The sequence below is a fragment of the Cololabis saira genome, chromosome 4, assembly GCF_033807715.1.
Source record: "Cololabis saira isolate AMF1-May2022 chromosome 4, fColSai1.1, whole genome shotgun sequence".
NCBI classification, from domain to species: Eukaryota; Metazoa; Chordata; class Actinopteri; order Beloniformes; family Belonidae; genus Cololabis; species Cololabis saira.
The window spans coordinates 39,107,839-39,120,996 of record NC_084590.1 but is presented as its reverse complement, the minus strand read 5'-3'; the positions used below and the strand labels follow the sequence as shown (position 1 = coordinate 39,120,996).

Below are 13,158 nucleotides of genomic sequence, written 5' to 3'. Positions count from 1 at the left end.
CCTCGGCTGCTCAGTTTGCACCAATCAGGAACTGACTTTAAAGCTCCAGACAACATCCCTCCAACTAAGAGAGAAGTAGCAGGATTGTGTAATGCGTTTCTTATAGGATTAGTGTCAACTTAACTGTTATTTGATTCCCCAGAAGATATCTAAACTACAGACTGATGCATAATTACTTCCACGTATATTGTAATGATAAATCCATCAACTTTAACAGGGAAAAAAAGTCTTGTCAAAAGTTTTCTTTGTATTTTGTAGTTTTTTCACCTGATATTTCTGAAAACCCCATATTGAAATAGAGTATAAAAGTTCTGTCTCCACTGTGTTCATAGTTCCCTTTTAAATGTAAGCCTTATTTCAATGTTTTCATTTTATTTTCATCTTTTTTATCAAGCGTTCTGCATTCCAGGTTCACAGGACCGATTTCCCTCTTTAGTTTCATGTTAAGCTTTGAGTTCAAATCTGGAGAAGGTTCTGGCTAATGAACCCTGGTGGAAAGCGGAGATGATATTTCTTATACCTGCAGTTGTTTGAAAGCGTGGGTTATTTAAGTCCCTAGTTTTAGATGTTTCTTTGCTTCAGCACACTGTGCTACAAATGACTGTCATTATCAGACTTGTGCAGACCTTGATGACATGCCGATGATGACCACTAATTAGAATCCGGTGTTTTAAAGCAGAAAAACATACACCAGCCCATGAGGGCCGGAATTGAGGATCCCTGATTTAAGTGTTTGTGCAGAGTAGAGTAGAGTAGAGTAGAGTAGAGTAGAGTAGAGTAGAGTAGAGTAGAGTAGAGTAGAGTAGAGTAGAGTAGAGTAGAGTAGAGTAGAGTAGAGTAGAGTCTTTTAGATGTTTCCTTGCATCAGCACACCTGATTCTAACTAATGGTCAGAGGTGTTAAAAGTATTCACATTCATTACTCAGGTAGAAGTATAGATACTAGAGTTTAAAAATACTCCTGTAGAAGTTGAAGTATCAACTCAGTTTTTTACTCAAGTAAAAGTATGAAAGTACTGGTTTCAAAACTGCTTAAAGTATAAAAGTAAAAGTAATGTAAGGGGGAAAAACCCATTAAGGACAAAAGCCATTGAAAATGAAGGCATCTTAGTATAATGCAAATATATTAAAGAACCATATATGTGTACTATTGAGCATTAACATGTGTTTCAGAGAGCAGCAGATATGATGACTAGTTGCCTATAAGTATTGTAATGGTGCAAAAAGTCAAACTTCAGAGGCATGTTATCATTTATCCTAACCTTTATTGGAATGTACATCCAAGTTTAGTTGCAGGAATCTGAGGGAACGGATGTAAGAACAAAACTGGACAAGAACATCTGAAACAACCACAACCAAATTCACTCTATCCGGATGGAGCAATTTAACTGGATAGTTTTTTTTTTAAGGCCGAAATGAAATAGAGTAACGAGGCTGTTTTTAAAATGTAAGGAGTAAAAGTAAAAAGTCGTCTGAAAAATAATTACTCCAGTGAAGTATAGATTACCAAAATTTCTACTTAAGTAAGGTAACAAAGTATTTGTACTTCGTTACTTGACACCTCTGCTAATGGTCGCCATCAGCTTGTCATCAAAGTCTGCACAGCTCTTTTAATAACACAGTAATTTGTGTCAGGGTGTGTTGATGCAGGGGAATATCTCAAACATGCTCTCACTGGTTCTCGAGGATCAGGAATGAAGAGCACTGGTAGAGTTGTGCTTATGAGCACCCACAATGTGTGCTCTGCTGCCATCTAGTGGCGACAACTGGAGGGAGCGTCAAAAACTCGGGGATCAATCATGCTGCTGCCGTTTTAGGGAATTTCAAAATCAAGCATGTGATTATAACTTATATAATAATCACCATCATTATAGTACCTAATATACAGTGTTATTGTTCATAGATGAATACAAGCCTTGATGGAATTTGATATTTTTTTCTTCAGCTCTATTTTTGCCTGATAAAAATACATCAAGGTTTTGAATGGTAACTTTAGTATATTCTTTGAAAGTGTTTACTTATACTTATTTATTTAACTGTTCTGTATAGCGAAATGCACATTACAAATGCAGCAAACATGAGACCAATTCAAGAACGATTCATACCATGTTGACAAGTTTAACAGGTTCCCACACTCTTTGTTTACCTTATCTTCATAATCTGATTCCTCCAAGCATCCACACCCAGCTATGGTGGTTCTGGTTCAGCTGCTTAATTCTACACAAAACACATACATCTATGAAGCAACTTTGACTCAGAACTTTCCTTTATTGATAATAGTGAGAGCAATAACAAATAGAGTAATGAGTAATAATGTAATTATTGATACAATTGTATCAATAATTATGGTAATTATAGTAATAATAATAAAATAACACAATTATAAGAAATAAAATATGAGGCTATCATGTTACAATTAGATGATGTCTTGTAATAAAAAAAAAAAGAAATCCCTACCCATGCTTTTAAGAAAACAATTTCTTCTCATGCTTAGTTACACTAATAACAGCAGTTATGTTCAAGCTGATAACATAAACCATATAATTTAATTAAATTAAACATGGCATTCTACAAGGTTGGCCATATAAATAAGCAGAAATAATGATTTCATCATGTGAGAATAAAAGAATAAGAATGTGGAGAGTTTTGTGTGTAACGTGTGATCGACTATAAATCACTTTTTTTATATGTACATTCCCCCGCTGCTCCCACTGTGAGTCTCTGGATGAAGCCTTGACTCCTTATATGTTATAAAAATAGGAGTTTGTGGAACTGGATGAAAGCTGGACTGATACGATGACATAGGATGGCCAGTATAAGTTGAATATGGATTGGTATTTTGGCTCATGTACAAGGAGTTTGCTGGAGTATACAGGCTTCCAGCAGGGTTAAAACTAGGTAGTGAAGAATGGTGAGCCATGCTTCCTTGACGGAACAAGGAAGCGTTTTCAGGAAGAGCAGGGTTATAGACCATAGAGGGGTTTATCATGGCTCCGTCATTTGTCATTACTTGTGGGATATTTTGCAATGGCACCGCAAGTTGTTGTCCGATGGAAGCGTTGTTCTGCAGAGAGTTGTGGTATGGAGTTGACCGGAGGCTGGAAAGAGTGGAGATGGGATGGTACCTCATCGGAGCTGGTTTGTTATGTGCTGTCTTGTAATCCATCAAGTTGACAGGGTGATAAACATCAAATGAGCCTTCATCCTTGGGTACACGGCGGCAGAGAAACAACAAGGCGGATGCAAAAAGGAAGGCGCCGGTCACCCAACCGATGTAGAGAGCTTCTCCCAGCTCCCTCCTCTGGGCATCGATCAGCAAAGGATTGTAAAAATCCGTAATGATGACGTGACCAGTCCATGACACAGGGATGAAAACGCAGATGCAAGCCATGAACTGCATAAACCCTGCTACAATGAGAATAATGGTTTTTGACCATTTGCTGCCCTGGAAACAGGAAGTGCATCTCATCCCGGCAAGAGCCACCAAGAGCCCCAGCCCGGACAAGGCCAGAGAGCTGCACATCAGACCCCTGGCGGCCTGGAGGTCCGGGGGCAGAAACAGCAGGGAGTCGTACACTTTGCACTGCATCCTGATGTTGGATTGCCTGAAGCAGTTCATCCACAAGCCCTCCCAGCGAGTCTCCATCACGATGATGTTCTCCCCGATGAAAGCCGTCACCTTCCACATGGGCAACCCGGTCGTGGCCGCTGCACCGACCAACCCGATGAGGCCCACACACACTGCAGCTAGCTCAGAAACACCTTCAATCATTGTTGGGTATCCTAAACTCCTGCTGGCAGGTCCAGAATTAGATCAGCGCACTTCCACAGCAACTCAGACATGTAACGTACATTTGAATCAGATGTGTGTCCAACGCAGTGAAGATCTTGTCTGACACAGCTGATTGGCTGAAAAGAGACGTTTGTTGTGAGAAAGAAGTATTTCAACGAGCTGGTTGGCTCAGAGAGATGGAGGTAAAGAGGATGTCTGCTTATTTTGTGTTTATGGTTTCTCAGGTAATGGTGGTGTACAGTATCACCGACATCAGCTGCTCCAGGAATAAACACAAAACAAGGTAAAACCCACATCAAAAACAACACTTTTGGAAGTCTATACAACTTACAGTATTTCTTTATTTTCTGTATTTATATATTTTATATTTTACATTATATATTTGTGTTGCAAAAGAAGCAAATGTGATTATACACAGAAGAAGTCCTGCAGTTCTTACGTTGCCCACATGGGAGCAGAGATGACCTTCAATGTAATGAAATGACAAAGAGTTCACGTCACACAATCCAAACATTTATCAACTGCTGTGCACATTTTTGAGCTACCAACTTTGTTCGTATTTCCCTCAATGGATCAACATTTATTCTGCATTTGTGTTTAAACAGCAAAGAGGAAAAAAGACCCATTGGAAAATTTCTGGTGTGACACCAAAAGTGAAATGAAGTGACCAACTGATATGTGAACTCCTTTACCTCACTAAAATATATACATACATATGTTACTTTGCTCTGACATGTTGAGCAGGGATCAGCAGATTCAAAAAAACAACAACAAAGTTTTTTTCTGAAGCACTTTGTGTTTCCATTCAAAATGACTTGCAAATTTGGATCACATGGTTGTGCTTGTCAGCTTGTCAGCTTGTCAGCTTGTGTGGCTTCTTCATGAACACTAACCTCTTTGGTAAAGTTTCCTCTCAGTCCACACCCTAAAAAGCCGGATCACACCACTGTTACGTGTTTATTCTGCCACTTCCTGGTCGGTCACCAAGTAAACACCCCATGACATAAAGCGAAACTTAAACATAAACTTGCTCATATTTTTTTTTCATTGAGACTGAAATGTATACAAATATTTTTTACTCACAAAAATCTGATTAAATTCAATACATCGGGAGACCTATTTACCTTTTATTTTCTACGGTCATTATGTCTTGTTAAACTGGTTAAAATATCTACAAGTGATTCAAACTAAAAAAACATTCCTAAGACCATTTTATTTTGCAAATGTGCAATCTTTAAAAAAATATATTTGATCACACAGTTAAAACAGAACTAATATCAGAAGTGAACTGTGTTTAGGACCTCCCGAATCTGACATGTCCCGGCTACAATATATATTTTACAGAAAATACAAATAGTTCACTTTGCTAAGTTGTTGAAAATTGTAAAATCAACTCATGTAGTTTACATATTATGTAAAAAATATAAGTAATGGAGTATATGTATTCCATCATACAGTTTAGTACCTTTTAATAAAGTACTGGAGAAAATTATCATCAAAAGTGTACTTTTAAAACCAAAGAAACTCTTTCACAGTCTTTTCCTTCACATTAATCTCATGCATTGATGTGTTTTTTTTCCTCTTCTTTTTTTACCTGAAATGTGAAAATTGTGCTGATTCCAACCCATGTTGGAAAAGAAAAGTTCTTGCATATAAGGACCTTTCATGATTATGAAATGCTCAGAGATAAGCGACTCCGCTGCGTACAGAGGGGTATCTTGAGTGGTAGCTGTAGTTAGTTGATGGTTGTCTTGACAGCATGGGCTGAGGTTGAGGTTGAGGTTGAGGGACTAGCACCAGCTGCTGGGGCTGCAGAGGCAGCAGAGGCTGTGGAGTAAAGGCCCTGTAGTCCGAGTTCCTGGAGTACGCGTACATCTCTGACCCTTTGCCTTCAGACTGAATATTACAACAGATAAACATGCATCCGCCAGCAAATAAGAACGCAGAGGCTACCCAGCCGATGTAGAGAGCTTCTCCGAGCTCCCTGCGCTGGGCGTCGATCAGCAGGGGGTTGTAGAAGTCTGTGATGATGACATGGCCGGTCCAGGACACGGGGATGAGGACACAGATGCAAGCCAACATAACCATGGTGCCTGCAATGATGAGGACCAGTCGCTTTGCCCTGTCATTGTTCACAATACAAGATGTGCACTGCATCCCAACTAAGCTGATCAGCAGACCGATCCCAGCCAGTGCGAGAGCGCAGCACATCAGCCCTCTTGCTGCTTGCAGGTCAGGGGAGAGGGCCAGGAGAGAGTCGTACACCTTGCACTGCATCCTGATGCTGGCTTGCCTGAAGCAGTTCATCCACAAACCCTCGTAGCGAGTCTCAAACACTATGATGTTCTCCCCGATGAAGGCTGTGACCCGCCACATTGGCATTCCGGTGCTCGCAGCTGCTCCGATCAGCCCGATCAGGGTCAATAAAAGAGCCACTATCTCCAGTGCTGAGTTGGCCATGTTGTCGCCTCTCACTCATCCAAGCTCATAGGTGCAATAATGTGCTATAACCGTGTCCGCGGCAGGAAGCAAACTCTCCTCCACACCGCTGCTTTGAATCCAGATGGAGGAGGAGCAGGTTGATATTCACCTGAGCGGACTCTTCCCTAGGGATATAACAATGGTGTGAGAGGGGGTGGGAATTTCAGCTTGTTGCTAGGAAACCAAGCCCTCTGGGCCTTTTCTTTTTCTTTTCTTTACACACCACCCTCAGGAGTGTCTGTGAGCTGTCGCTTTGTTTATTCTGAGGTATCGATTTACATCCTCACATGTCACTTTACTGAGAATCTTTAAGAAAAACTTGAGGTTGTTTGCTAACAAGCTAAATATTTTTATAGTTGATTAATTCACTTGTTCTGTTTTTTAAAAACGTTGCTCTTTTTTATACCTTTTTATACCATATATATATATATATATATATATATATATATATATATATATATATACAGTATGTATATGTATGTATATATATATATATATATATATATATATATATATATATATATATATATATATATATATATATATATATATATATATATATATATATATATACAGGACTGTCTCAGAAAATTAGGATATTGTGATAAAGTTCTTTATTTTCTGTAATGCAGTTAAAAAAAACAAAAATGTCATACATTCTGGATTCATTACAAATCAACTGAAATATTGCAAGCCTTTTATTATTTTAATATTGCTGATTATGGCTTACAGTTTAAGATTAAGATTCCCCGAATATTCTAATTTTTTGAGATAGGATATTTGAGTTTTCTTAAGCTGTAAGCCATGACCAGCAATATTAAAATAATAAAATTAAAAATTAAATACATTTTTGTTTTTGTAATTGCATTACAGAAAATCACAATATTCTAATTTTCGGAGACAGTCCTGTATACTGTACATAGGTGTCTGCTAACAAGCTAAATATTTGTATAGTTGATGTATGTATGTATTATATGCAAACATGTTGTTTCTATAAACATTATATTATTATTGCCACGGCAATTTACCACAACAGAGTGACCATAATAAGAGGCAGGACCACAAATTACTTTTATGAAAATAGCTATACCACGGTTTGCTCAAAATGGCATCAAAAGGAGTACTTTACTTTTGTCTTGTTTTTTTTAATGGCTTTTATTTCAAAGTGGCAAGACCGAAAAGTGGACCGAGTTAGAAGGGCGATGACATGCAACAAAGAGCCAGAACCTGGGACCTTGACCAGCTACAGGGAAAACCTGCAGCTTTTGTACATGGCATAACTACCCAACCAGTAGAGTTGTCCAGCGTGCCATTATTTGATATTTCCATGTGTTTTAATGTTGGAAGCAGGGCCCCCGTGTCACTGTTTGTATCCTATTTCTTCTCTGGTTCCGTTGTGTTGGTCTGCACTCAGGAAGAAACTGGTAGGAGCGGCTCTAACTTTGAAAGGAAATCTTTTTGTATGGTTTGCATAGTGGGTGGACACGTGTGAGCAGCCTGGTTTTACCAGTTCAGGTGCATTCTCACCAGGAACAATGGAGACAACAGCTCTCCAACTATAAAATCATAGTTTAAATTCCCAAACGAGTCTTTTGACAGAAATCATACATAGTCATAGGAATAAAGCAAAAAATAGACAAAAAAACAACGTTTGTCAAAGGAATCATTTATTTAAAACTGCTATTGACATATATATATATATATATATATATATATATATATATATATATATATATATATATATATGTATATGTATATGTATATGTATGTATATATATATATATATATATATATATATATATATATATATATATATATATATATATATATATATATATATATATATTATATATATATATAGGTCAACATTTCCAGAATTTCATTTCAGAAATTCATTTTCCAGAATTATTTATATTTACAACACAATCTTAAAATTTCTCAAGTTTTGTCACAGTCATTTATGTTATCTGTAAAGTGTGGGAGCAGAACCTGCCAAGTCAGGGATACAAACATATACAAGTTGTATTTTTAGACTAAACTTATTCAAGCATATTAAAAGAAGCTTACAACAGGTCAACACAATTTATCATGATCGAAACACAGTGCAAAATTACTTTGAACATCTTTTATTCACAAGGCCCACTTGGAGAAAGCTGGGAAGCCTGGAGCCAGTTTCAGTGATGGCCTGTAGGTCAGAGTCATTTAAGTCCAATTGTTAAAATGAGCCAAATGTTAGCAAGTCCCAAAGTTGCCTAGTATTGACTCGGTGTGTACACTACCGATGCTGGTGGGGGTGCGGAGTACGCAGGTTGGTATCCTGGCTGGTACGAGTATGGCTGGTACGTGTAAGCGGGCTGGTAGAGGCTTCCCCCGGGGTTGTACACGACCCTCTGCTCCGCTTCCTGGGCACGCGGAGCGTGACGGCACAGCAGGATCACCCCAGCAGAGAAAAGCAGGGCAGAGGTCACCCAGCCGATGTAGAGAGCCTCCCCGAGCTCCCTGCGCTGGGCGTCGATCAGCAGGGGGTTGTAGAAATCTGTGATGATGACGTGTCCGGTCCAGGACACGGGGATCAGAGTCGTCACGCAACCCAAGAGGAAGAGACAGCCTCCGGCCACGAGCACGATGTGCTTCGTCCGAGCACGATGGTCCACCACTTTAGTGCATTTCATCCCCACTGCCGAGACGATGAGGGCAAATGTGGTCACAGCCACGGAGCTGCACATCAGACCCCTGGCGGCCTGCAGATCCGGGGGCAGAAACAGCAGGGAGTCGTACACCTTGCACTGCATCCTGATGTTGGCTTGTCTGTAGCAGTTCATCCACAAGCCCTCCCAGCGAGTCTCCATCACGATGATGTTCTCCTCGATGAAGGCTGTTACTTTCCACATGGGCAAGCCGGTCACGGCCGCGACTCCGATCAGTCCGATGAAGCCGATGACGAGGGCCACAACCTCACAGCAGATGGCATTCCGACTTTTCCTCTTTTCAAGTTTCTTTTTTTCCTCAGCCACGGAGTCTTGGTAGTCTGTATATGCCTGGTCCGGCTTCTCTGGGTAGTAAGTCCCCGGCATGTAAGACATGGGGGGTTGGCTATAGCCGCTGTAGGCGGTGTAAGAGGCCATCGTGGCTCTAAAACCAAGAGGGTGCACTCCTACAGCTCCTGAGACAGATCTGAGGAAGAGGACAAGTCAAGGAACTTATACACCCACTAAAAAATGCAGACACTGCAAAGCAGATCTACAGGTTAGACTGCTCACAGCCAAAAGATAAATGGGGATGAACCAAACAGTGCTGCTCTGCTTTGAATTCAAGTGAAACTGCAACTCTTGTGAGTAAGTACATAAACAATCTTCATCAAAAACAAATTCTTCCTTTGAAATAAGTCACAGCTGATCTTCATGAACATATAGTTACATTGATTCATTTATGTATTTTTCCATCTGTGAACACAGAACCAGATACGATCAGACAGCAAACAGGATCAGACACATGAGCTTTAAAAGGAAAATCAATAAAACATTGTATGCAAAATTTAATTCATGTTACTGGATATACAGGACTGTATCAGATTAGAATATTGTGATAAAGTCCTTTATTTTCTGTAATGCAAAAATGTCATACATTCTGGATTCATTACAAATCAACTGAAATATTGCAAGCCTTTTATTATTTTAATATTGCTGATCATGGCTTACAGTTTTTGAATATTCTGGGAATCTGGGAATTCTGGGAATCTTAATCTTAAACTGTAAGCCATAATCAGCATTATTAAAATAATAAAAGGCTTCCAAAATTACAGTTGATTTGTAATGAATCCAGAATGTATGACATTTTTGTTTTTTTAATTGCATTACAGAAAATAAAGAACTTTATCACAATATTCAAATTTTCTGAGACAGTCCTCTATATATATATATATATATATATATATATATATATATATATATATATATATATATATATATATATATATATATATATATATATATATATAAGCGGGAAAATAACTGCATTTTCAAATGGGTGCAGGCTCATGGCTCAGTTTTTCGCACAAACTGAAAGTAAAAAGGATCAGATGTCAAACTCCGCAGCCTCTGCAGGTAACGTGAGCTGCCTAAAAAAGGTGTTGAGCCCAGAAACCTGAGGAGGATTGATGACAACACAATCGTCATCGTCATCGACATCTCAAACACATGAACTACGTGCTTGTATATAATCGGTGCATAGTTAGATGTAAACATTCACCGCATGATTTTACATGTGTGTACGTCATCACGTACTGCAACAAAAATAATAGATCTGAGGGGTTGATTTATTTCAAAGGAAGAGTAGAACGGTTGTTGGATCTGAACAGGATGATGATCCCAGTGATCTGTAAACTACCACACATGTCCAGTTAATGTAGAGGCTCTCCCCGAGCTTCTCAGCATCTGACAATGTTGGATTATTGAAGTCGGTGCAATCCACCAGAGATGAATGTGTTCTAAAAGAGAAGACGGTACAAACTCCCTCCTAAAGCCAGAGCCATATTATTGTTCTTCATCTTGTCACCAGCTGCTCCTCTGGTTCCCACGTCCCGTGCCACTTAAAGAGGCAACAGCCAGGGTTGTGGAAGCGCACGTTGACCCCCCTGAGTCATCAGCCTTGCACTGCATTTTACAGTTAGGATGTCTGTAGCAGTTGATCCACAAGCCTTCCCAGAGTTCCTCCATGACAATAAGACTTTCCAGGCAAGCAGCAAGGTATGCGTTATTGTCAGTACTCGAGTTGTAAAAAACAATCAGGGGGGATGGTGGATTTGATCAAATGGGGACAGATAATTTGTGCTGATTACAAATAATATAATATATTACAAATAATAGCACTGACCAAAACCCCTGCAGAAATACTGCAGGAATGACATAGCAGCAGTTAAATGCAGCCTTCTGTAAGCTTTAAATATCCACTGGGCTTACATCAAATACATCAAAACACAACAATAAAGAACAGTTTTCTGAACTTATCAATATGCCTCTGTCCTTCACAGGATAAGTAAAATGGATCACTGCAAAAACTCAAAATCTTAACAAGAATATTCGTCTTATTTCTAATTAAAATGTCTCATTTTAGTAAAAAAAATCTCATTACACCTAAAACAAGACTCACCACTGGAAAAAAAACACAATTTTCACCAGTTTCAAGTAGATTTTCACTTAAAATAAGTAGAAAAATCTGCCAGTGGAACAAGATTTTTTTGCTTGTAATGAGAAGATAAATCTTGTCCCACTGGCAGATTTTTCTACTTATTTCAAGTGAAAATGTACTTGAAACAGGTGAAAATTGTCAAATAAGTTATTTTTCTGGTGTTATTTTTACTCTAAATGTTGAAATAGCAGTAAAACCACATTCATTGATGAAATGACAAGGGATGGAAAGGGGGGATGATTTTAACCGTTTTTATTACAGGGATCCCCCCTGTCATCATTTCACTCAAGAAAACTTTATTAGTCTTTTATGTGTCTTGGAAAACCAAATAGGAATAATGAAATTGGCATCACTGCTAACTGTGCATGTTTTAACTTCTCATTTAACACATAGACTTGGTCATTGCCTCTTTTAATGTAACTGCATATATGATCCAGAGGAGCAGCTGCTGTGGTGACCCTATGAAGGAGAGAGTTTGTGCCTGCTTTCCCTTTTTTCACCAAACTCATCCCTGGTAGCTGGTTGGGTCACATTATTATTAGAAACTTCAACAAAGATGAGAAAAAGGAGAAAAAGCCATGTGTGACTTAATGAGAGAGAACATCTAGCATCTTCGAGATCATAAACAAGCCTGTACTCTGCTGTCATGAAAATGACAGTTTTTAATGTTCTTTAATTAAGACCTTAAAATAAGCCTCAGGTTGATATTTTAAACAAGTCGCTCGCTGTGTGTGAGATATCCTGTCAGCATGTCCTTTTTTTATATTGTGAACTTCACAGTTTTAACACCAACAGCACTTTGACGTTTTTCTTTTGAATCTCATTGTCTTTTTTTCTTCTGTGCATGATGCTTTTCTTTATTTTTTAGCTACTTTTATTATGGTGATTGTTTTTGTTTTTTTTCATTGACTTTTTTTTCTTCTCTACTGTGCTTGATGCCTTTCGTTTTAGCTACTTTTATTATTGATTCACATGTCTTTTAATTACTTTTATATTGACATACTTTTATATGTCAAGAAGAAGGGTATACACTGTATATATGTATTATTGTTGTTATTATTATTATTGTTATTGCTACTATTATTCTTTTCTATATCGGATACTCTTATATTGCAAGAAGGGGCCGGACTAGATAAGCATTTGCTTCTTCCTGTCCCTTCTTGAACAAAACTGGTTGTGCTTTATTATTATTGTTGATGTATGTGTTTTAAATTGTTTTGTTCAAGATGAATAAAGATCAAATCAAATCAAATCAAATCTGAACTTATTTTTTTCTTTTATGTGCTATATTGTGTAATTGAACCTCGACAACAAGAACGAGCTGATGGGTACTGTGAAAGTGTGTGTAAAGATTGCAGGTGTGAACATAAGAGATATAATCAAACTTGACAGAGTCAGGACTTCTGGGCTGATTTTGCTTCCTTTCTGGTCTCAAATACAGTATTTCAACATTCACCTGTTTCTGCTGTCATTGGCTCTTTGAATGAGTCTTTGATGATGTGTGTTCAACTAGCCATATGTTTTTATGTATTAGGTGGGTAAAGAGTGTTGCTGGCAACCCGGCCCCTCGGGGTAAGAAAGATACCTCAGTGCAGACAGAGAAGAAAGTGTTTCAAAACAGATCTCACAGTAGTTTAAAACAGACAATCCTCTGCTGACCCCTTATTCGGTTGGAGGAAGGTGACGCCCTGTTGATGG

General features: G+C 38.5%; 3 protein-coding genes across 3 annotated transcripts; all 3 read right to left on the bottom strand.

Moving 5' to 3' along the window:
* Positions 1-1,985: 1,985 nt before the first annotated feature.
* On the bottom strand, positions 1,986-3,955 carry LOC133442433 (claudin-8-like). The gene has a single exon (XM_061720425.1). It carries the CDS (start codon positions 3,769-3,771, stop codon positions 2,683-2,685), a length of 1,089 nt encoding a protein of 362 aa, XP_061576409.1. The 5' UTR covers positions 3,772-3,955; the 3' UTR covers positions 1,986-2,682.
* Positions 3,956-5,018: 1,063 nt separating this feature from the next.
* On the bottom strand, positions 5,019-6,366 carry cldn8.1 (claudin 8.1). Its single transcript, XM_061720423.1, has one exon. The coding sequence runs from the start codon at positions 6,250-6,252 to the stop codon at positions 5,473-5,475; it is 780 nt and encodes a 259-aa protein (XP_061576407.1). The 5' UTR covers positions 6,253-6,366; the 3' UTR covers positions 5,019-5,472.
* Positions 6,367-8,125: 1,759 nt separating this feature from the next.
* On the bottom strand, positions 8,126-9,449 carry cldn8.2 (claudin 8.2). The gene has a single exon (XM_061720422.1). It carries the CDS (start codon positions 9,396-9,398, stop codon positions 8,526-8,528), a length of 873 nt encoding a protein of 290 aa, XP_061576406.1. The 5' UTR covers positions 9,399-9,449; the 3' UTR covers positions 8,126-8,525.
* Between the last annotated feature and the right edge of the window lie 3,709 nt (positions 9,450-13,158).

Bases quoted from the DNA above. Each gene is read 5' to 3' on its own strand.
- cldn8.1 (XM_061720423.1), bottom strand. From the start codon at position 6,252: ATGGCCAACTCAGCACTGGAGATAGTGGCTCTTTTATTGACCCTGATC.
- LOC133442433 (XM_061720425.1), bottom strand. From the start codon at position 3,771: ATGATTGAAGGTGTTTCTGAGCTAGCTGCAGTGTGTGTGGGCCTCATC.
- cldn8.2 (XM_061720422.1), bottom strand. From the start codon at position 9,398: ATGGCCTCTTACACCGCCTACAGCGGCTATAGCCAACCCCCCATGTCT.